The sequence below is a fragment of the Sorex araneus genome, chromosome 6 (assembly GCF_027595985.1).
Source record: "Sorex araneus isolate mSorAra2 chromosome 6, mSorAra2.pri, whole genome shotgun sequence".
Taxonomy (NCBI): domain Eukaryota; kingdom Metazoa; phylum Chordata; class Mammalia; order Eulipotyphla; family Soricidae; genus Sorex; species Sorex araneus.
In genome coordinates, this window is record NC_073307.1 from 124,948,095 (window position 1) to 124,973,305 (window position 25,211).

Genomic DNA, 25,211 nt, shown 5'->3' on the forward strand with positions numbered 1-25,211 from the left:
CCCAGAACCCTGTATATTTCCCTGGGCACCAACAGGAGTGAAACCTGAGTGCAGGGCCAGGAGGAGGCCCTGCGCAGTGCTGAGTATAGCTTTCCCACCCCCTCGACCAAAAAAAAATATGCTTTGTTATACTTTAGATAGTAATATGATTACAATAGTCTTAAGCTTACGATATTCATATACAAAGTTACTATACCTCACAGACACCGTGGTGTCCACCACTGTGTTTTTTACTTTGAAAATCTGCACACTTACATCAGCAGAAAAAAGCGAAAGATTTTTCTGCAATTACTGCATTAATTTAAAGCACAGAAGAGCTTAGTATGTGCTTTTCACATAACTATTTCTAAATAAATCTGTAGTTCTTGTCAAGATTAAAACACCATACTTTAACTTAGAATTTCATTAAATATAGGATTTGTTAGTTAAATTTGATAACTTAGTAGATCTTTCTTCAAAAGTACAGTATGATCTATCTCTGGCTAGATTTTGTTTTGGTTTGTTTTACTTCAAATATGATTCAGTAAAGCTTATTCTTTTTTACATAGAGGTTTTGCCTATTTCCCATATATCATTCCATTATATATAATATATATATAATGAAATATATATAATTATATATATAATGAAATTGTATAGTTATATTTTGAGTCACTGGATATTGATAAGCACTAAAATGGGTGTAATATATAAAATATTTATAACAAAAACTGTGGAAAGTATGGAATGCCTTTGAGGGAGAGTCATTCATTGCCTGATAGGTGATTTACTCAATAGGTAAATAAAAGTAATTCTATTGATAATATTTCTCCATAGGAAAGAAGAAAAGTGTTTGAACAAAATCTCAGAAAAACAGGTCTTGAATTGGAAACTGAAGACAAAATGGTAGATATAATAGTTAATTTATGTCAATGTTGATATTTGGAGTATTGTTTTCTCTTATTATTGCTTTAACTGAATAGACCTTGCATTTGGGATGCAACACAACAGCTCTTTTTTGACTGTAAGTGTGTTCATGGGCTAGTGAGACCTGTGTTTGCTTAGGTAAGTAAGCATATTGGTGCTCTAATGTGAAATATTGAGAATTACAGGCCTCTATTCAAGACACAGAGAAAGTAAAGACACAGGTTTTGTTATCTGTCTTTTGTAGGAACGGTTACTTGAAGTCTAATAATGCCCTAAGTAATTAAACTTTTTCTGAAGCACAACCTATAAGAGCCACAATATTTTTTTCTACTTATAAATATGCAAATTCTCTTTTATAAAATATCAAACTTTTTAATCTTCTTGTAGAATTTTGTTCATACTAGATTTAATAGGCCTAAACTTGCTCTGCCTGTGAAAGACTAATGCTTTCTTTATCCAAATTAGTATTTCTTGTTCACTTCTCTTTATATTTCTTTTCTCAACTGATAAGTGTGCATTGTATCACAGAACCCATGCCCTATAATGTTTTCTATCTAGAGTCCATACAATTTGTCCCCTAGGTCTATACTACATTTTGAAATTAGGTAAGAGAAATATACATCTCAGATTTTCTTTGTGTCCCTCATATATCTTAGCACAATTCTGAGCTCATACCTAGTGACAAAATTTAAGAGAATGACAAGAACCACTTACATATATGGGATTTGGGACTAGTGTACACTGAACTTGAACCGTATTTTAAAAATATTCTCTTTTCCTATCTTTCTCACATACACATTTAAACAAATAAATGACTTAAGCATATACATATATTATAATGCTAATGTATGCGTGTTTTGAATACCAACTTAAAAATGTTTCTAACCTTTTTAAATTAATTGAAAATTAGTTGGAAAATAATTTAAATTAATTGAAATATGGCATGATTTGCTTACATTTTATGAAATTTAATTTTAACCAGATTAGCGTGCTCTTTGTTATTTTTGCTTTCCACTTTCTTATATACAGAATTCTGAAAATGGGAGAACTTATTTTGTCAAGATCCATGCCCCCTGGGAGGTCTTAGTTACTTATGCTGAAGTGTTAGGAATGAAAATGCCGATTAAGAAAGAACACGTTTCCCGGGTTCGGAGACCTTCTTTCGCCACAAGGCTCCCAAAGAAAGTGAAATATTTTTATCCTGAAACTGAAAATTTGACTGCCCAATTCAGCAGATACCGTCAGGAACTCTTCTTTATTGAGGACCAGGAAAAATTCTTTCCAAACTCATCAAGAAACAGAATTGTAGGTACCGAAGCCCTTTGCACCTGTAAGGACCTCTGTGTGCTTTTCTATGTATGTCCATGTGCAGTGTTATGGTCACAAACTACTTCTGCATAAATTTTGGCACTTATTGGTACTGAACAGTTTGAAGGTCCACTTGAATCATTACACCTATGAATATTCCTACTCAAATTGTAAAAAAAAAAAAGGTTGACATTATGAGTAAAGAAAGAGGCATCATGTAACTCCAGAAAAAGTACTTACTGAGAGCAAAGAACTTTGGTTTTGTAAGATCTTCATAAATGGGTTTTGTAAATTTAAGAGTCTGGTTTCATTAATTTAACATATAGAGGATGAAGTTGTTTTTTTTCTAAATGGAAAGAGTGTTTCAGTGTCTTTGTATATAGATTACATCAGAGGACTTTTATTTATATTTATTTCAATCTTTTAGATAACCATATTTTTTGTCCTATGTTAGTCATCTCATAAATTAGTATATGTAGTGATATTGAGAAGGTTTAAAGTCTAGTTCCCTTCATTTATTTCCTGAAAATTAAACAAATTGGGGCTGGAGCAATAGCACAGCGGGTAGGGCGTTTGCCTTGCACTCGGCTGAACCCGGGTTTGATTCCCAGCATCCTATATGGTCCCCTGAGCACCGCCAGGGGTGATTCCTGAGTGCAGAGCCAGGAGAAACCCTTGTGCATCGCCAGGTGTGACCCAAAAAGCAAAAAAAGAAAAGAAAAGAAAAGAAAATTAAACAAATCAAGGTATGAAAGGTTTTGAGTTTTTTCTTGAACATAGTAAATGCTCAATCAAGTGCTATAAATTTATTATTATTATTATTATTATTATTATTATTATCTAGTTTTAAATGAAAATAGTTCAGGGTTTTGTTGTTGCTGCTGCTGTGCTCTTTTGTTCCTATTGTTGTCTATTGCTTAATAATGTAATCTCTAGAGTGCTAGCACAAAACCCTATCTCTTGAGTAACTTACTCTTGAGAACTTGAAGACTTACTTTTTAAGTTTAGTACTTTTTACATGCCTAGGAAATGATGTGTTTTTTTTGTCACACCTGGTGATGCACAAGGGTTACTCCTGGCTCTGCACTCAGGAATCACTCCTGGCGGTGCTCAGGGGACCATATGGGATGCTGGGAACCGAACCCCGGTCAGCCGCATGCAAGGCAAACGCCCTACCCACTGTGCTATCGCTCCAGCCCCCAAGAAATGTTTTGATAATTATTTTTTTTATTTCCTAAAGCTGTGTTTCAAAAAACTCACTGACACAAATATTAAACAAACGTATACCTAAATTTTACATTTTTGAATTTTAAAAATGTGAATTCTAGTCAGGAGAGATGCATAAAATTTACATTTTTTAAAAAAAATGTAAAATAAAAAATGTGAATCCTGGACAGGGGAGATAGTTCATAGGACTCATACCTATGCATTATTTCCAGGAGGTCTCAGCTCCATCCATGGCCCCACACAGCCTCCTGGGCACTGCTGGGTATGAACGCCAAGCGCTGTGTCAGTAGTCTTGGGTATCTCGGTCTCTCGTTATCACCCATTTTTTCCAACAACTAAAAAGGAAAAAAAAATAATGAAACCACAAGCTAAAACAGTCCTCTCTCTTTAGGTTTTCTTTCATTTCATGTTGTTTTGTTTTTGGTTTCGCCTGATGGTGCTCAGGGCTTACTCCTGACTCAGGGATCTCTCTGGCAGGTGGTAGGAACCACATGGCATGGCACACCTAGGATGGACCCAGGGTAGCTAAGCATAAGACAAGCACCCTACCAAATGTACTATTTTCCAGTCCCCATCTTCCATTTTTTTTTACCCAGTCTGCAAACATGTGATTCTTGACCAAGGACCAAGGAAAAAGTACTGAGTGTCATTTTGTGTGAGCCCCACACACAAAATAATAATAAAATTTAAATCAGTGTATAGATATTATTGACCTATATTATATATGTCATGGCAGAGCCTGGCAAGCTACCCGTGGTGTATTGGATATGCCATAAACAGTAACAAGTCTCACAATGGAGATGTTACTGGTGCCCACTCGAGCAAATTGATGAACAACAGGAGGACAGTGCAGTGCAGTGCTATTATATATATGTTCATTTGGGATATTGTTCTATAATTTTATTTTTATTAATGTGTTTGTTAGCTTTTAGTATCAGTGACAAAGTTGACAAAACATTACTAAAAGAGAAAATTATAGAATAACATCCCAGATAAGCATAGATACAGATATAATATCCTTAATGAAATATATCAGAATAAACTAAACAGTATATCAAAAGGACAGCACTCTAAATGGGATTATTCTAGGGATACAAATATGGCTCAATATACACAAATAATTGTGATGTATGCAATACACCACATCAAAAAAAGGTAAAAATCATATGTTCATATAAATGGATACAGGAAAATCTTGAGAAAATTTAACATGTACCGGTGGTAAAAGAAAAATCTCAACAAAATGGGGATAGAAGAACATACCGCAATGTAGTAAAGTCTCTGTACAACCCCCAGGTACAACATAAACTTAATGGTGAAATGATAAAAGATTTTCCTTTATGATAAAGCACAGGGCAGAGATATCCACTCTCACAAGAATATTAAACATTGAACTTGAAGTTCCAGTCATAACAATTATGAGGAAAATAAAATTTAATGGAGTCCAGTTGGAAAGATTTAAAACTGTCACTGTCTGCAGACAGCATGCTAAATACTTAAGAAGAAACAGTGTGTACAGTAAATTGCAGGCTACAAAGTCAATGCACAAAAATGTTTCATTTATATGTGCAAGCAATGATTTCATAAAATAAAAATATGACTTCACTAAAAAGTACAAGGAAAGGAAGACACAAGGAAATGTGTCTGAAGAGATTCCAGGTACATAAATTGGAAGGATTCATGTTATTAAGATGATTATCCTGGGGGTCAGGTCAGAGAGGTAGTACCTTAGGCAAGGTGCTTGCCTTGCATTTAGCTTACCCGCTTTTGATCCCAAGAATCCCGTGTGGTCCCCTGAGGTTACCAGGAGTGAACCCTGAGCAAAGAGCTAGGAGTAAGGCCTGAGCACTACTGGGTGTACCCTTCCCCTGAAATGATTATCTTACCCAAAGGATTATACAAATTCAATGCATTCTTTATCAAAATGTTATGTAATTCATATAGCATGCAACAAAGCACACTCTATTTGGAACCATTACTGGAAAGAGTATAAAAGAATACATGAGACTAGTATACTGGCATTTTATAGTCTTCTATTATAAAATTACAGTAGATGGAACATGTTGCTACTAAAATAAAAAACAGGTAATTAGACCAACAGAATACAACTGAGAGCCCAGAAGTAAGCCCACATGTGAGGAATTAATTTATGACAAAGGAACTTAAAGGGGTTCAAGGACTATCTCTTCAGTCAATGTTATTGAGAAAATTGAATAGTTCAATAAAAAAGGACCACAGTCTAACATCATGCATGCACAAAAGTTAACTCAAAATTAGCTCAGGACAAACATTGCTCTCAAATTCATAAAAGCTCATTAAAGAGGAACTGGAGAAGTAGATTAGAAAGAAAAGTTCTGGCCTGCTATGTTGCGAACCCCAGTGCCATGTCTAGCACTGTGTGTAGTCCTCCGAGCATGCTAGCAGTGACCCTTGTGCACCGAGTAAGGAAATGGAATATTTCCTGATCACCACTGGATTTTGCCCAAAATAAGAATACTCTCTAATAATTTGCTTCATGGGTGTCTTCAAAAACTCCACTTGCAATGAAGCAAACATGCAGGTAAACCAATAGAACTATATCAAACTGAAAAACTAGTACTAAAATAAAATATCCTACTGAATGAGGGTAAATAGTCATACACTGTACCTTTGACCATGAACTAGTACCCAAGTTATATAAGCATATCAATCAATGATAGCAACAACAAAAACTCTGAAATTGAGGAGAGACACTGCTATAAAGGAGACATACAACATGCAAATATCCAATAGGCACATAAAGAAGTATTCATCATTCCTGATTATTATAAAATCACAAATCACGAAATCCCATGGATCGTCAAATTTCAAGCAGTAACATCTCCATTTATCCTAGCCCTGAGATTTTAGAAGTCTCTCTCTACTCGGCACTGGAGGCACTTTCAGGGTCAGGGGAATGAGATCCAGCTTGTTACTGGCTTTGGCATATGAATACACCATGGGAAGCTTGTGAGGCTGTCCCATGTGGGCAGGAAACTCTCAGTAGCTTGCTAGTTTCTCCCAGAGGGAGAAGTAGGTTATAAGATATTGAGCGGCCGCTTTGGGAGTTTGCTTTTAAGTCTCTGAATGTTAGCCATTGATGGGATTACACACACCTGGGTTCCTTTGCCGGTACCTTCATGCATGAGTCTTGCCCGAACATGTGGAGAGGGGCCTTGAGCATGGCTGTGGCTAGGTTCCGGAGGTCTTTGGTCTCAGGGAGCTCTGCTTGGGGCCGGGAGGGAAGCTGGAGCCCATCCCCTCTGAGGAACCCCAGGGAAGACAACCAGGCGCGTGGGCAAGAGATTATTATAAAATACAAATCAAAATAACAAGGGGTTTCATCTCACACCTATGAGAATGGCTCTATCAAGAATTCCAGAAATAAACAATGCTGATGGAGATTTGGATGATAAAGAACTCCAGTTCATGGTGGGATTATAAACAGATTCAACCTCTAGGGAAATATGTATAGGAACTTCTTTCAAAAATTTTAAAATAGAACTACTGCACTATCCAGAAATTCCACTGCAACTGTTTATCCCAAGAACATACACACCAGCATAAAATATGTGTATCCTTTTGTTCATTGTAGTACAATTTAAACTAAATTTAGTTCATTTTTATAAAATTTAAACATACATAATATACCAATGGATCTTACGTATCATTAACAAAAGCAAAATACCTGTAGTTGAAGGAGGTGGACAATCTGGTGGAAGGGCCAATATTGAAATGATGTAAATATAAAATATTGTGGTGTTTCAAAGATTTTTAAAAAGTACCTGCAAACTCCACACAATATCATGGAATTTCAGTTGACACTTAAAAATATTATAGCGCTCAGAGTTTTTAAAAAGTACCTGCAAACTCCATGCACCCCAGTCCATCTTTCCTCAAATACCAGAGGAAAGTTTCCTGTGTAGCTAGATCTCAGGTCTATCTTCAGTTAGATGTGCATGTTATAAAATTGTGATAGAAAAAGAATGGAAATGTTTGTCTCTATGCTCAACCTGTAGGTTTATTATATTCTTTCACGGTGTCCTTTTGGTATAGAAGATGGAAAGAAAAAAATTGGGATTGAAAGACTGCTAAATTCTAGAACCTATAAATCTGCCTATCCACTACATGATGTAAGTATTTGCTTTTTTAAATTGGAATTTGAATAGTAAGAAAAGGTATTTGAAGCAAAAGAAAAAGCTCGAATAAAACCAAAAATCATAAACATTAACCTGTAGTTATAAGTATCACTGTATCACTGTCATCCCGTTGCTTATCAATTTGCTCAAGCGGGCACCAGTAATGCCTCCATTAAACAGTGAGACTTGGAGTATTTGCAAGTTTATTGTAGATTTTAGTAGTTTGATACCAGTTGAACCTGAAAATCCAGATGTAAAAGAAAACACTTGTTAACCTTTTTATAAATAAAGTGCTCCTTTCCTTTATCCTCTTCACTTGCTTTATCATTCAATTCTTTCTTCTTTAATAGGGTCAATACTGGAAGCCTTCTGAGCCACCTAATCCTGTCAATGAAAGGTACCTACTTTGCAAGAACTGGGCTCAATTTACCAATTTTTATAAGGAGCAACCTTTAAATTTGATTAAGTAAGTGTCTCTCTCCTTCTTCATTCTTGGGGGTGGGGGCATGCTCCCAGTGGTTCTGGGGGGCTTCTCCTGATTCTGTGCTAAGGAGTCACTGCCAGTATGGCTCACAAGACTGCTCTGTGTCAGGAAACAAACCATAGTTTGCAACGTGCAAAGCATGCCTTTAGCTCTTTGAACTATCTCTCAACCTGTATTTACATAAGTTTCTCACGCAAGATCAAATTAAAGCTTGGTGATGTGATTTTTATTCATAGTGGTATGATGTTTCCTTTTTTTTTTAATTTCACTGATGACATTGAGTTCCTTCCTACCTTCACAACTTTGTGTCAATGTGATTATTTAGTTACTGATATCTGAGTGGAATACTACTTCCAGAAGGCCCATGACCACTGTGCAGCAGTAGCTCAGTGGTTCAGAAATTTAAGCTGGAAATTTCCATAGGCCTGCTTGATATTTACATTCTTGAGGTCAGGAAAATGTCTCAAACAGCTGGAGCAGGAAACTGTATGCAGGAGTATTGAGGTCAATCCCTACCAACTGCATGGCCCTGTGAATACCAGGAATCCTCTAGCAAAAACAGTTTCTCTTGGAAACTGCTCTATAAATTAGGTCAATTTACTTAACCTTCAAAAGATTCACCTGAAATGGGGGTAACAATTGTAATGATTTCTTTATGTGGTTATTTGGCAATCAGATGAGATATGTATATCATATTATAGAGATGAGTATTTAGTGCTTACCATGAATTAACTTAGTTTTGTTTCTAAATCAAAGAAATCTGAAGATAGCAGAAATATGGATGTATGTTTTGGAATGTTGATCTCAGAGTGCTGCAAAGATAATTTATTCAATTCTCTGAATCTCTATGTCTCTGTCTCTGTGTCTCTGTCTCTGTGTCTTTGTTTCTGTCTGTCTCTGTCTGTCTCTGTCTCTCTGTCACTGTCTCTCTATCTCTCTCTCTGCTCCACCCATCTGTGCTCAGTACATACTTCTGGTTTTGCACTCAGAGATAACTCCTGGCTGACTTGGAGGACCATATGGGATTGGCAGGGATCAAAATTAAGTCTACTGCATGTAAGGCAAGGGCCTTACTTAGCCACTGTACTCTAACAGCTATAGCCTCATTTACTTAATCAGCTTTTTCAACTGAGAAAATTGTGGTTTAAAGTCTCTGCTGTCAATTAGACCAATATTTTTCCTTTTTTGTTTGTTTTGGGACCACACCCAGTGGTACTTATCCTGGTCCTGCCTATAGAAGCCACTCCTGGCAGGGTTTGGGAAACCATATGTGGTTCCAGAAATCAAACCTTGGTCAGTCTCGTAGAAAGCAAGCACCTTGTCTGCTGTACTATGTTTACAGCCCAATTATACCACTGTTACATACATTCAAGGAATTAAGCAGTCACAGGCGAGGCAACCACTTTATGTCTTGTACTATCTCTGACCATTTTACTATTGAAAAATATTGGCTTGTCCTAACATTTTTAACCAATAAAATCAGTTTGGCTGAACATTTGTAGATATTGTGCCGTTAGAGATTATTTTTACAGTTGTTAAAATGTAGGCAAACATACAAAATATGTTGAGAATCTTTGTTAACCTGGCATTTAAAAAACTTCTAAAAATTGTTTACAAGTATTTCTGACTTTAGTATTCTCAAAAGTTTACATTTTGTGCAAAGTGAATGCTTTCATATTTTTGAAAGGCTAGCAGGTGTGATTTTATTCTGTAATTTTATAAATGCAAACTTTGTGTAAAGGACAAATATTGTATGACTTTTATATTGTTTAATAATATCCTGTATCCATAAGATTTTGTCTAATTTCTCAAGTTTATGAGTTCTTTAATTATGCGGGGGAGGGAGCTTAGAATTCCTAAGTTGGTAATATCAGTTCCTCATATTTCTCACCATTTTGCTCTTGCATTTTTATTTTTGCTTATGGTTTCTTTTGTTTACTATACCTTGTTTTTCTACTTGAAACCTTGCTTACCAGTTTCTAGCACTAGAGTGTACTCCTTTGTTAGTTTTTTTCTATTTCACACAATGTCTTTCATGCCAAATGGTATTCGACTGTTATATTCTACGTCTTTCACTGCTACAGGATCTCTTTTTTTTTTGCAATTTATATATATATTTTTAATTAATTTATTTTTAATTAGTGAATCACCGTGAGGGTACAGTTACAGATTTATACACTTTTGTGCTTATGCTTCCCTCATACAAAGTTCGGGAACCCATCCCTTCACCAGTGCCCATTCTCCACCACCAGTAAACCCAGCATCCCTCCCACCCTCCCCAATCCCATCTCCCCCCACCCCACCCTGCCACTGTGGCAGGGCATCCCCTTCTGTTCTCTCTCTCTAATTAGCTGTTGAGGTTTGCAATAAAGGTGTTGAGTGGCCACTGTGCTCAGTCTCTAGCCCTCATTCAGCCCGAAACTCCCTTCCCCCGCATGGCCTTCAACTACATTATAGTTGGTGATCCCTTCTCTGAGTTGCCCTTTCCCCAGAATGTGAGGTCAGTCTCCAAGCCATGGAGTCAACCTCCTGGTACTTATTTCTACAATTCTTGGGTGTTAGTCTCCCACTCTGTTATTCTATATGCCATAGATGAGTGCAATCTTTCTATGTCTGTCTCTCTCTTTCTGACTCATTTCACTTAGCATGAAACTTCATGCCGATCCACTTGAATACAAAATTCATGACCTCCTTTTTCCTAACAGCTGCATAGTATTCCATTGTATAGATGTACCAAAGTTTCCTCAACCAGTCATCCGTTCTAGGGCATTCGGGTTTTTTCCAGATTCTGGCTATTGTAAACAGTGCTGCAATGAACATACATGTGCAGATGTTGTTTCGATTATACTTTTTTGCATCTCTGGGATATATTCCCAGCAGTGGTATAGCTGGGTCAAATGGGAGCTCAACCTCTAGTTTTTTGAGAATCGTCCATATTGTTTTCCAGAAGGGCTGAACCAGTCGGCATTCCCACCAGCTCACTGCTACAGGATCTTAACCACTTTTCTTTACCTTTACTGCTCACATATATTGTCATCGATTCTTTCCTCAGAAGCATTGCATCACTGAGGCTGCCATTTCTCATTGTTCTTGCTCGTTTTCAGGTTCCTTCTTTTTTTTCCCTTGCACTATGAATTAGCAGTTCAAAATGTTCAGTATCATGGCTCTTGTTTGGATATTTCCTTCTCCTCAGGGATTATTTTGTCACTGTTTATTTAAAATCTCAATCTCAGTTTATTCTTTTCTCCTAGCATTCCTGAAGCATCTTTCTCACTGCTCTTTGTCTTCAAGGTTTTTGGTAGAAGTTGGCAGAGAGTCTGTTGGAATATGGTTTATTGCTTTATTTACAGATAGTGGGAAGATTATGAAGTTTTCTGCCCTGATACTGAAGGCCTGTACATTTTCTTTCGTCTCTTTATTGACTTTAACCTTTTAAAGGAAGGCTTAATGGGAATACTTGAACAAAATTAAAATAAGAGAAAGGTATAAATGAATAATAACAATGTTTATATTCCTTCAATGAACAATCAAACTATATATATAGTGATATATACATATATAAAACTGTATAACTATATTTAGACAAGAGACTAGGACTATAAATATAGGTTGCGGGGGCTAGAGTGATAGCATAGCAGGTAGGGCATTTGCCTTGCATGCGGCCTACTCGGGTTCAAGTCCCAGCATCCCATGTGGTCCCCCGAGCATCACCAGGAGTAATTCCTGAGTGCATGAGCCAGGAGTAACCCCTGTGCAATGCTGGGTGTGACCTAAAAACCAAAATAAATAAATAAATAAAGGTTGCATATATTTTAGGAAGGCACATAAATGCATAATTTTGGATAGTAGTGCTCAAAATAACATCTAGTAGGAGAAAAGCATCTGCCTAGTGACAACATTAGGATAAGTTTCATCGTTCACTTTCATGAGTTGTTTTCTTGAAAAGTAAGGAGCTGGTTGGTAAGAAGAATCTGAGGAAGAGAGACGCAGTATAGAGCACCAGGACTCAGAAGAGTATTGTTGATCTAGTTTGTTGACATTGGAAGAGTACTAGGTGATATGTGAGTGCTTATAAGAAATAGATCATGAAGAACACTGCTGAAATAAAACACTTAAACCTTTAAATGAGGAAAAGAGGATACTTTTAAGCAGGTAGGACGTTTGCCTTGCACTCGGCCAACCCGGATTTGATTCTTCCATCCCACTCGGAGAGCCCGACAAGCTACCAAGAGTATCTCGCCTGCATGGCAGAGCCTGGCAAGCTACCCGTGGCATTTTTGATATGCCAAAATCAATAACAATAAGTCTCACAATGGAGACGTTACTGGTGCCCGCTCGGGCATATCAATGAGCAATGAGATGACAGTGATATAGTGACAGTGATACAGACAGTGATTCAAAACAGGAAGAATTTTAAAGAAAGGAAGACAGAAAATGAAATAAGGTGAATACCTTTTTTCACTAATGAATATTTGAAGGTTTTATCTATAGTACAGGTAATAGGAAGGAGAGGAGACTATGAATTGCAAATAGATTGGACCTGGAACGTGACTGGTCTGAAGCCTAGAGGGAGGAAGGCAGATCAGAATTTTCTGAAGGATACGGAAAGCAGTTTATATTAAAGAAATCAATTATTTAATTTCACATATTTAGTGTTATTTTTACATGACAGTTAAGTTCTATATTCACTTATTTGTATAGCTCCATTGTTTCAGTGCATTGATTATTTATCAAATTTTACTTTTAAGGAAAATTGGGAATAGCATGGTTACCCTCATTGATTTATCAATCTTCTGATTATATCTTTTTTTTCCAGTCTAAGATCTCCATAGAATGTTCTTCATATACTCCCTCTTTTGGGTGCCTTAATGCTTAGAAATAAGGGTCTGGGATTGGAGATTAGCAGTAGACCACTTACTTACCTTGTGTGTCTGAGGCCCTGGGTTCAATCCCTGGTACTGCAAACACAAAACATTAAAAAGGATAAAAATAAAATTTATTATACCTATGTATCAATTAACTTAGAATATATATAATCATAGCAACTATAAAAAAGTTATAAAATACAAAGTAATATAATATCTAAGCCAATGTCCACAACTGTTCATGAATTCAGGATAAATATAAATCTCTTTAGACAAAATGTTTGCATATGAGTGACAGCATCTCTTTTCTTTGCCTGTCATGCCTTCCCACCCTACCATATTCCTGAAACCTGGTGTTCTTTACAATTTTATTTTGCTTTGTTTGATTTTGTTTTTTTGGCCACACTCGATAGTTCACAGGGGTTATTTCTGACTCTGGGCTCAAGAATCACTCGTAGCAGGCTCAGAAGATCATATGGGATGCCAGGGATCTAACCCGGGTCAGCCGCATGCAAAGCAAGTGCCCTGCCCTCTGTACCATCACTTTGGCCCATGAAATCTGGTGTTCCTATGGATTTTTTTCTTGATTTTCCTAAGCAAGGAAAATCCCTGTTCAGAGGGATTATTTGACTCCTTCTGACCAAATATGGCCAGCTGCGCAGAAGGATTTTTATTTAAAATGTCCAAAGCATAAGATTTTTGGGATGTGAGTGGAAAAAAATAATGCAGTTCTGTAGATAAAAGATTTTTGAGATACCTAGTTGAATTCACCAAAAAAAATTTAGGTAAATGTGTTAGTAATATTATGAATATTTTACCTTAAATTATTGCCTTTGTAACAAAATATGTGAAATGAAAATAGAAATGGTGAAAATAAATTTCAGAAAATAAAAAACAAAATTTTAGATTTTGATATTATTTAATATTTCTACTTTTTTAGTAAAAAATGCTCATAAATGAGTGATTCTTAAGCAGTTGTGAATGGCAACTTAACTAGGGAATCTAATGGAATTACAATTTTTATTATTATTTTCATTTTTTTTATTAGACCCCCTGACATTGCTTTATACAGGCAATGTGGCTACACCTGGGACACCATCAGAATGTCTGGATTCTTCCATCTTTATCATAAGACCCTGTTCCTTGTGTGCCCCCACTCAGCACTCTTAGATGAGATCATCTGGTGTGTATCTTTCCATCTCAGCCTCACTTCGCTTATCAGGACTTCTCTAATTCCATAATAGTTGCAGTGAACTGTATGATTTCCTCTTTTCTCATAGCTTAGTAGCTCTTTGCTGTGTTACCTATAGACTGCAATTTCCTTACCTATTCATCTGTTGTTGGCCACTCAGGTTATTTTCAGATCTTTGCTATTATAAATACTGCTGCAGTGAACATAGTTTTATAGCAATCTTTCAGATGAATAATTTTGTGGGTTTTGTTCTTTGGCTGTTGGACCATAAATTCACCCATAAATATTACTTCTCATGGTACTCAGCATACCATAGAGGGAACCAGAGAGTGAATCCGTATCTCCTATATGCAAGGCTACCTCTCCTGCCCCTAATTTGTTTGTGGAATAGATGCCCAGACGTAGAATTGCAAAGACAAAGGAAAGTTCTACTTTTAATTTTTTGAGGTCTTTAAATCTTTTCCAAAGAATCAAGTAACATTTCACCAGCAGTAAATAGCAGTTGCTGTTTTTTTTTTTTATGCTACATCACCTCCAGTGTATGGTAGCACTGTAGCACTGTCATCCCATTGTTCATCGATTTGTTCGAGCGGGCACCAGTAACATCTCCATTGTGAGACTTGTTGTTACTGTTTTTTGCATATCGAGTATGCCACGGGTAGCTTTCCAGGCTCTCTGCCATGCAGGCAAGGTACTCTCAGTAGCTTGCCGAGCTCTCCGAGAGGGACAGAGGGACTAAACCCGGGTTGACCACGTGCAAGGTAAATGCCCCTATCCACTGTGCTATAACTCCAGTGTATGGTATAAAAGGAATTGTTGTCTGCAGATTTTTTTAAAATAATGTAGTGCTATTTGTTCAGCCATTGATCAAGCTGATGGAATTGTGCATAAACTCCACATTACTTTTTTATTCTTATTGTATCACCGTGAAATAGAGTTACAAAGCTTTAATGTTTGAGATTCAGTCATACAATGATGGAACAACCATCCCTCCACCAGTGCACATTTTCCACCACCAACATCCCAAGTATCCCCCCACCACCACCACATTCCAGTCCTCACACTGCCTCTATGGCAGACAATTTCCCCAATACTCTCTAATTTTTTTTTGCTTTTTTGGGTCACACCCAGCAATGCACAGGGGTCACTCCTGGCTCTGCACTCAGGAATTACCCCTGGCCGTGCTCAGGGGACCATATGGGATGCTGGGAATCAAACCCGGGTCGGCCACGTGCAAGGCAAACGCCCTACCCGCTGTGCTATCACTCCAGCCCCACTCTCTAATTTTTGGCATTATGTTTTGCTCAAATTTTTCCACCACCATTCAAGCCTACCTGCCAGTGGCAGCCGCTATATCATATATTTTGTAGCTTATTTTGAATATCATGAGAGCTCGCGTGGCCACAATTGTAAATGTAAATTTCTAGATTGCAAATGGTTGGGTTCCAGAGACATCTCTGTATGGCACTAATCCATTTTGGGATTCAATTGGGAGTCTCTGGGTCAGGGCTATTAGTGCAATAAGATGGCATCTGGAGGCAAATTGTGGGTATGACAGCCAGTCTACTGGGCAGGTGGAGACCCGGGGAGGGACGGCCCGGTCCTCTGCCACCATGAGGCCTGGAGATTTGGTCCTGAACCCACATACTTGGGCCTTGCTTGCGGAAGCTCTTGGTCACTGGGATTTCATCTGGAGTAGGTGAGGAGAGCACACCTGCTCCATCTGGAGTGCCCTGGTGATATTGACTCGGTATGAAGTCCGGGGAGATCTCTGAAGCTGTGGTGTCTTCCGGGATTTGCCTCTGTGTCTCTGGGCCATGCCTGTTGGTGCTCTAAGATCCACATTATAAAATATTCAGCAGATTGTATCTTGGCAAGGTCCATCCTGAGACAGTGGAGTCAGGCTTGGGGTATGGCAGCAATTTTGGATTGTGGAAGCAAGTGGCTGCTGGGGATTCTGCACAGGCCAACCCACCCCCTCCAATTTACTTTGGTCTGTTCAGCCATGTACGGGTCTAAGCTTAACTTTGGCTTTTGATCTCTTTCGAGATTTCTCTAGGGGTCTCTGAAGCAAGGCCAGTAGTAGAGCTTACAGGGTGGTGCTGGAGTTTTTTAGTGGGAGTGACTGCCAGTGCTTCCATGTGTATTGGGAAGAGGGGGAGTAGCCTATCCCAACTCTGAGAAAGCCTGGAGACTTCTGTCACAAAACCTGAATGCCAGAAGTTTCAGCAGATTATAACTTGGTGAGGTCCGTCCTGAGAAGGTGGAGTCAGGCTGGGGGTATGGTGGTGATTTTGGATTGTGGAAGCAAGTGGCTACTGGGGGCTCTGCTTGGGTAGGCCACCAGGCCAACCCGCCACCCTCCCCCCCATTTACCCCAGTCTGTTCAGCCATGCAAAGGTCCAAGATTAACTGTGGTTTTTAATCTCTTTCGAGATTTATCTATGGGTCTCTGAAATAAGGCCAATAAATGAGCTTGTATAGCTGAGCTGGAGGTGGTTTGTGGGTGTGTTTCCCACATACCTAATTTTTGGTCATTTAATTCTTGGTAAACTTGGCCCCAAGTTGCTGGGGTCTAACCAAAAGCACAGCGTCAATTTGGGGGTTTGAGGAAGCCTGAAGGCACCATCAGGCTGCTGATGCATTCGCCCCACAGTACAGGTTGACCTATTGGTGGCACCATACCCCCAGTCTGCCAATTTTTGAGGCATGGAGCCTCACCTAGCTCAGGTTTGGTTCTGTCTTCAGGGACCAAGGGACCATATGTGATGCCAGGTATCAGACCTGTGTTGGCTGCATTCAAGGCAAGCATGTATTCTACCCGCTGTATTCTCTCCAGCCCCTGTTTTCAGACATTTTATTTTAAATTTTATTTTTTTTTTTTTGGTTTTTGGAGTCACACCCAGCGATGCTCAAGGGTTACTCCTGGTTTTGCACTCAGGAATTACTCCTGGCAGTGATCAGGGAAACATATGGGATGCTGAAGATTAAATCAGGTCAGCCACATGCAAGGCTAATGTCCTACCCACTATACTATTGCTCCAGCCTCTGTTTCGAGGCATTTTTTTATATATGTCATCCCTGCCAGGTAAAGGGATATCTAATTGCAAATTTTATTCATGTTCTCCTGATACTTGGTGATAATAAAAAATAATTTAAATGCTAAGGATCCACATTCAAGGCATCTTTAAGGGATAGTCTGTTCATCTTTTTTCCACACTTTTGATTGACTTGTTTGGGAGTGTTTGTGCAGTTGTTGTGCTTTGAGATTGCTTTATTATATCATGAGTATTAGTCTTTTGGTCTCATATGTAGTGCCAGGTGGCAAATCAGTGGAATGTCATGTTATTTTAGACCTTGTTTCTTTGACATTACAGAAGCTTTTTAGTTTAATTATAGATTTCTGCTTTTTTTCCCTTTTGGGTCACACCTGGCAATGCACAGGGGTCACTCCTGGCTCTGCACTCAGGAATTACCACTGGCGGTCCTCAGGGGACCATATGGGATGCCAGGAATCGAGCCCGGGTCGGCCGCGTGCAAGGCAAACACCCTACCCGCTGTGCTATCGCTCCAGCCCCTGATTTCTGCTTTTGTATTGATTTTACCAAAGTGGGTGTTATAATTGAAGATACCTGGAGAATCCTGTATGTTTCCCTCAGTGTACTTTAAAAATATATATATGTTTGGTAGCTAAGTCTTTAATTCATTTTGAAATGATCTTTATGAACAGATGTGAGATTGGGATCTAATTGTATGGTTTTGCATGTGGTATCCAGTTTTACCAGTAATATTCTATTACACTGATCTAAGAATCTTTGTTTTAGTACTAGGCAATTTTAATTACTGTAGCTGTGAACTAAAGGTTAAATGTCTGGGAATGTAATGCCTCTCATTTTTTTAATCTTTTATTTTATTATTACTATTATTATTATTTAGAATTACCTTGACTATTCTGGGATTTGTTTGTTTTATATGGGGATTTTAGAAGTATTTGTTCTATATCTTTGAAAAAAATCCTAAAAATTTTGATGGGAAATTTAAAGTTCTAAATTATTTTGGGTGAGAGCGTTATTTTAACAATGCTGATTCTTATCATCCATAAACACTTCCTCATATCTTCTTTGATTCTTTCAGTCAATTATTCTTTTCTCTAAATTCACTTTTTTAATTTTATTTATTTTTAATTAGAGAATCACCGTGAGGGTACAGTTACAGATTTATACACTTTTGTGCTTATACTTCCCTCATACAAAGTTCGGGAACCCATCCCTTCACCAGTGCCCATTCTCCACCACCCGTAAACCCAGCGTCCCTCCCACCCTCCCCAATCCCATCTCCCCCCCACCCCACCCTGCCACTGTGGCAAGGCATTCCCTTCTGTTCTCTCTCTCTAATTAGCTGTTGTGGTTTGCAATAAAGGTGTTGAGTGGCCGCTGTGCTCAGTCTCTAGCCCTCATTCAGCCCGCAACTCCCTTCCCCCACATGGCCTTCGACTACAATGTAGTTGGTGATGGCTTCTCTGAGTTGACCTTTCCCCGGAACGTGAGGCCAGCCTCGAAGCCATGGAGTCAACCTCCTGGTACTTATTTCTACAGTTCTTGGGTGATAGTCTCCCACTCTGTTATTCTATATACCATAGATGAGTGCAATCTTTCTATGTCTGTCTCTCTCTTCCTGACTCATTTCACTCAGCATGAAACTTTTCATGCCCATCCACTTAACTACAAAATTCTTGACCTCCTTTTTTCTAACAGCTGCATAGTATTCCATTGTATAGATGTACCAAAGTTTCCTCAACCAGTCATCCGTTCTGGGGCATTCGGGTTTTTTCCAGATTCTGGCTATTGTAAACAGTGCTGCGATAAACATACATGTGCAGATGTTGTTTCGATTGTACTTTTTTGCCTCTCTGGGATATATTCCTAGCAGTGGTATTGCTGGGTCAAATGGGAATTCAATATCTAATTTTTTGAGAATCGTCCAAATTGTTTTCCAGAAGGGCTGTAAATTCACTTTTTTAAAAAAATTAACTTTCAGATGTTTGAGTTTTTTGGACACAATCACAACTGGCTTTTGTGGTATTTATTTCTCTTCTACATTGTTATTAGCATATAAAATGCAATTGATATCTGTGCATTCCTTTTGTAGCTTAACACTTTACCATATATTTATTATTTTTAGGAATTTTAGTGGAATCTTTAAGGGTATTTTATGAAGACTACCATATCATCTGCAAATAGTGATAATTTAGCTTTCTCTTTACCTGATTTCCTTTAATTCCTGTTTCTTGCCTAATTGCTATGGTAAAGATTTAATACACTGTTGGTTCATAGGAATAAAAGTGGAAAACTTTGTCTACTGCTTGATCTTGGAGGCAAGAGTTTTAACTTTTTCTCATAGAGAATCAGCTCTAGATTTATTGTATATGGCTTTTGCAATATTGAGATATGTTCTTTCAATACCTATTTTGTTGAGGGTTTATAGCATTAATGGATCTTGGATCTCATCAAATGCTTCCTGTAAGTCTGTGGAGGTAATCATATTTTTTGTCATTTCATTTATTAATGCATATCAAAATAATTGTCTTGTGTGCATCAGATCATCCTTGTATCTATGTGATAATCTCACATGAATATGATGTATAATATATAGTGCACTAATATTTTCAAAAAGATCTTTGCATGTATATTTTTGGGGACTATTGGTCTGAAATTTTTTTTTAAAATAATGTCTTGTCACTTTTTGTATCAAGTAATGCTGGTGTGATAGAAATTCTTGGAGAACTCCCATTTCCTCCACTTTCTGGAAGAGCTTGAGAAAAATGGGTAGAATATCTTCTTTGAAACTTTGAAAAAACTAACTTGTGAACCATCAGCCTAGAATTTTGGGGGGGAGATTTTTGATAAAAGTATTCTCAAATTCCTTGATAACAAAATGTCTATTCAAAGTTTTTAATTTCTTCTGATTCAGTTGTTGGAGTTTGTAGACTTGAAATTTATCCATTTCCTGGGGCTGGAGTGATAGCACAGCGTATAGAGCTTTTGCCTTGCACGCGGCCAACCCAGGTTCAATTCCCAGCATCCTATATGGTCCCCTGAGCACGGCCAGGGGTAATTCCTGAGTGCAGAGCCAGGAGTGACCCCTGTGCATCAACCAGCTGTGATCCAAAAAGAAAAAAATGTATCCATTTCCTCTAGATTCTTCAGTTCAATGCTGAAAGTTGTTCATAGGAATCTTGTATAATCTTTTGTATGTATGAAGTGTCTACCATAACCTCTCCCCTTTTCATTTTTGATCCTATTAGGGTTTTCTCTCTCTTTTTTCTTTGTAGTTTTGTCAAGGGGTTGATGATCTTATTAATTTGTTCAAAAAGCCAATGGTTTCACTGATCTTTGTATTGTGATTTTTATTTCCATATCATTGATTTTTGCCTTGATATTTGTTTGGCTCCTTTTCCTTATTCCACTGTTCCCTCCCCTTGTTGTTGATCTTCTAGCTTCTTGGGGCGTGTGGCTATGCTGTTAATTTTCTCCTGTTATGTTTCTAGACGAATGCTTGTTCCTTCATAGTATAGCTTCTGTCCCATAAATTCTGGAGGTTCATTTCTCCATTCTAGTTTATATTGAGGAATATTGTCATTTCTTTTTAGTTCCTCAATGGTTGTTCAGTGGTATGTTCTTCAGTTTCCCAGTGCTAGAGAATTCCACAACTTTCTGTTTGTAGGTTTTTATCCTAAACTTTAGAACTCTGTGATTTGGGAGGGCATTTTATGAGATATATGTTTTCTTGATTTTATGGAGGCTTGTTTTGTGTTTGAGAATGTGGTCTATCCTTGAGAATGATCTATCAACGCTAGAAAACGTGTCCTCAACTTTTGTGTCCTTTAGGTGTCTATTAAGACTTTATCTTCTATTTTATCTTTTAAAGTTGTTCCTTTATTGCTTATTTCTGTCCATTTGATCTGTCCAATGGTGAGAGTTTCTTGTTGAAATCATTTGCTACTATTGTATTGCTAATCAATATTTTTCTTTAGACCTACTAGTATTTTTTAATGAATTTTGATAATCACCAGCTTGGTGAGTTGTTCATGAGATTGCTTTTGTTTTTTGGAATATACACAGTGGTGCTCAGGGTTTATTCTTGGCTCTGCACTCAGATATCACTCCTGGCAAGGCGGGGGGACCATGTGGGATGCTGGGAATGGAATCTAGGTCAGCTGTGTGCAAAACTAGCATTACCTGCTGCACAATCTCTCCAAACCCCACTTAATGAGCTTTATGTCTTCTTGGTATATAGATCCTTTAACACTTTTTAATGTCCATCTCAGTCTATTAGTACCTTTTTTAGATTAAAGTCCATTTTCTTCAATATAAGTATGATCACTCCTGTCTGTTTTACCCTTCTATTTTCCTGAACAATCATTTTTCAGTCTTCTACTTTGAGTTGTTTTTGAAATAACAGTTTAGGAAAGTCTCTTTGTAAGCAGCAGACGGTTAGTTTTAATTTATAGAATCATCCATGTTCTATGCCGTTTCATTGGTAAGTTTGGGTCATTGACATTTAATGAAATTATTGAAATAAAGGAATTTAATGTCATTTTCATCTGTGAGTTCTGGATACTTTCTGTAGTCTTTGTGTCTTTACCCTTTTGTATGAGACAATTTAGTGCATTTTGCCATGCCCATTTAGAGACTGCTACCTTTTTTTAATAACAATTTGTCAGTGATGTTTTGTACTGCTCAACTGAGTATGAATGATTACCCAAGCGGATGAAATACTGTTGTTTGGATGCCTATTTCATTCACTGTGTTGTAGTTATCATGCTGTTTCTGAAAGTTTTTATTTAAAAGATCTGCTCTGATTTTTATGGGGGCTCCCTTGTGTGTGATTTTTGTGTTTGTTCTTACTGCTCTAAGGATAATATTTCTAAATTTGGCTCATGCCATTTTAATTGCTATCTATATTGGTGGGTTTTTGTGTGTTTGTTTTGGGATTTTAGTACTTTCTGAATTTCTTAGATTTGGGGGTGTACATTAATTGGGAAGTTTTTCTACTCTAATCTTAAGATGCTTGTTTTTTGTTGTTGTTGCTTTTGCCTTTTTTGGGTCACACCCGGCGATGTACAGGGTTTACTCCTGGCTGATGCACTCAGGAATTACTCCTGGCGGTGCTCGGGGGACCATATGGGATGCTGGGATTTGAACCCGGGTCAGCTGCATGCAAGGCAAATGCCCTACCCGCTGTGCTATTGCTCCAGCCCCAAGATGCTGTTTTTTTTTTTTCAGGATGTTCCAAAGATCTCTGATTTTCTTCATTTTTTCTTAAATTTTTCCTTCCAATTTTTTGAGTGACTTCATACATCTTATCATTTAGTTATTAATTCATTCCTATGCATCTGTCATTCTGCAACTTGTGGTTTTCAGTTCTTCTACTTTGAGGTGGCTGTGGTGTTCCTGATAAATGTAGTACTCATATATTTTCCTCTATTAGAATTCTCCTCTATTGTTTGATTCAAATCAGTAAACAATCCTAATCACTGTGACTTTGAAACCATCTTTGAGGAGATTAGAGAGATCTTAGTGTCCTTCCTGGGCCTCTGTCATTGTTTATTTTTATAGGTGGATTCCTCCTCTTCATCATTATTTGTAAGTCTTGAGCTGCCTGCCTAAGTGAAGATCTCACTGAGATCTTGCCTGGGAGTGATAGAGGTACATTCAGCAAGCATCAGACTCTAGAGAGTCTAGCTTGAGGCCTGGGTCCTCAACTGAGGAAGAGGGACAGACATAACCAGGTAAGGTAGCTTATGGAGAAGGACAGCAGGAACCATCTAGGGAAGTGCTGGGCTCCCATATCTGTACATACAATTCAGTACCCTATTAATGCTGATTTGAGTAGCCAGATAAGAGTGAATAATAGTGCAGAAGCATATTATCAATAAAAGCATAGAAAGCAATACAATCAAAATATGCCAGTTAAACTTATCTTAGGTGAGTAAAAGATTACAAATGCTAGAATAGATTAAAAATTTTAAAAATTGAAGAATGGGAGTTTCCATAAAATTAATAAAGAATAGGACAAAATAATGTACTAATGTACTAAGATACACCGCAAAGACCTGGGCCCTACAGGATGAGAACGCTATTCAGGTATCCCAAAGAGGAATCGAAAGAGCTATGCTAGGAGTATCACGTCTTACTCAAGTGAGAGAAGGAATCCTGAGTTCTGACCTCTGTCAATGATCAAGAATCAGGGACGCTGTCTTATTTGCCAAGACATCAAAAATCAGATGGGTCGGACATGTAATGCGATTCAGAGACAACCACTGGACTAGAGCTGTTACCGACTGGATTCCACGGGACGTCAAAAGACTGCATGGCCACCCACCAACGAGATGGTTATACTTCTTTGTTAAAACCCTGAATGAATGATTTGAAGCTCTTGCTGTTCCTGGAGCGAGTAGATATCATTGGGCTTTACTAGCACGCGACAGGGACAAATGGAGACGTTACTGGCGCCTGCTCAAGCAAATCGAAGATCAATGGAAAGACAAGTGATACAAGTGAAGGACAAAATATACTTATTGAATAAGAATATATTCTTATTCAATAAGTATAAAATAAGAAATTCTTATTCATTTCAATAAGAAATGAAAATATACTTATTGTGAAATTATGCTCATGCCTTTTGCATAGAGTTGAGGTTTTTTTTGAGTTTTATGGAAATTTCAGCTTAGTTATTAAAATGCTGTAACATATTAATCTGCAACTTAATATGAAGTATTATAGAATCCTTAAAAGATAACATCATCCATTCAGGAAATTGTGGTAAGACTTCAAAAATTTGGTGAATTTAATTCTATATGAATAAGATATAGTATTAATCTGGACTGTGGGGAAAACTTAATTTTTTGAGTCATAGTAAACTATGCTTTATGGTTACTCAAGGAATTCTTTAAGGACTCCTGTTTAAAAAAATGGAACAAAAACTTGATTTTAATACTTAATATTTAATCTAAATAATGTTGCTTTTCATTTGTTTGTAAAACTGGAGCTAAATTTTATGCTATATGGAATTTTTATTGAATCATCATTTTTTGTTCCTTGGTTTGCTAATTACTCAAAATTCTGTACATGTTTGTCAGCAATTGGATGGAGAGAGTTTGAGAATTAGAAACTATCAAGTTGCTTGACCCAGGTTCTATTCAATGGAAGGCTTGACAGTTCCTCCCCAGCATCATCATTGGGTGGAGCCCTGGAGGAAGACCTCCGAGCATCCCCAGACGTTACTCTGAAGACTCACTGGGAAATGCTCGGGAGGTTGCCATATTCCTGACTGCAGGGCCCACGAAGTGCCACCAGGGACCTAGCAATGTGGCCACGCAGACTGGATATCATGGAAGTGGTTCCCGGTCCTTCTCACAACTGCTCAGAAGCATTCCCCCAAACAAACAACTTAAACCACCAAGTGTAATCCCTGAGCCACAGAGACAGAAGTAAACCCTGAGAACAGCCAAGTGTGGTCTAAAAACAAACCAAACAAAAACAAAAAACAGTGATTCTGATTTAAAGTAAGGCAGAAGGACCGAAGTGATAGTACAGCAGGCAGGGTGTTTGCCTTGCACGCGGCCGACCTGGGTTCAATCACCAGCATCCCATATGGTCCCCCAGCACCGCCAGGAGTAATTCCTGAGTGTAGAGCCAGGAGTAATCCCTGAACATCGCTGAGTGTGACCCCCCAAAAAAATAAATAAATAAAAATAAAGTAAGGCAGAAGTTCACGTTTACCATGCTCTGACCTAGTATGGTCAGAATACCTCTTCAATTTTACAAATAAAGCAAAATACATGCAGATTGCAATTCTCATTTTGTTTTCATTTGACTCACAAAAGTTGCTTTGGACATTTATTTCAAGATAGTTAACTATATATTTTGTAAGCTTTCCAAAACTATTTATGTCAAACTTTAGCTTCTGCTTAGATTCCTAGTTAACTCTTTCTAAGCATCATTGTTGAAATCATGTGTAATGGTGTTGAAATTAAAGTTTAGCTAGTTTAGCTTCGTGGACGAAATGTT

General features: G+C 37.8%; 1 protein-coding gene and 1 long non-coding RNA gene across 5 annotated transcripts in view; one reads left to right on the forward strand and one right to left on the reverse strand.

Annotated features, from left to right (window-relative positions):
- ANO5 (anoctamin 5) overlaps positions 1 to 25,211 on the forward strand; it is an 82,631-nt gene that overhangs the window by 22,001 nt on the left and 35,419 nt on the right. For 3 of the 4 annotated variants that reach the window (XM_004607957.2, XM_055141795.1, XM_055141796.1), the window contains 4 exons: positions 817 to 885; positions 1,936 to 2,211; positions 7,479 to 7,592; positions 7,949 to 8,064. In XM_004607957.2, the coding sequence (XP_004608014.2) occupies positions 817 to 885; positions 1,936 to 2,211; positions 7,479 to 7,592; positions 7,949 to 8,064 (575 nt within the window). The remainder of the gene's footprint in view (positions 1 to 816; positions 886 to 1,935; positions 2,212 to 7,478; positions 7,593 to 7,948; positions 8,065 to 25,211) is intronic. The other variant, XM_055141797.1, reaches the window with a different exon arrangement.
- The window catches only part of LOC129405583 (uncharacterized), a 77,405-nt gene continuing 55,701 nt past the window's right edge, over positions 3,508 to 25,211 (reverse strand). Inside the window, exons 4-5 of the long non-coding RNA XR_008630673.1 lie at positions 13,005 to 13,040; positions 3,508 to 3,776 (exon numbers count right to left, since the gene is read on the reverse strand). This is a non-coding gene — a long non-coding RNA (uncharacterized LOC129405583). The remainder of the gene's footprint in view (positions 3,777 to 13,004; positions 13,041 to 25,211) is intronic.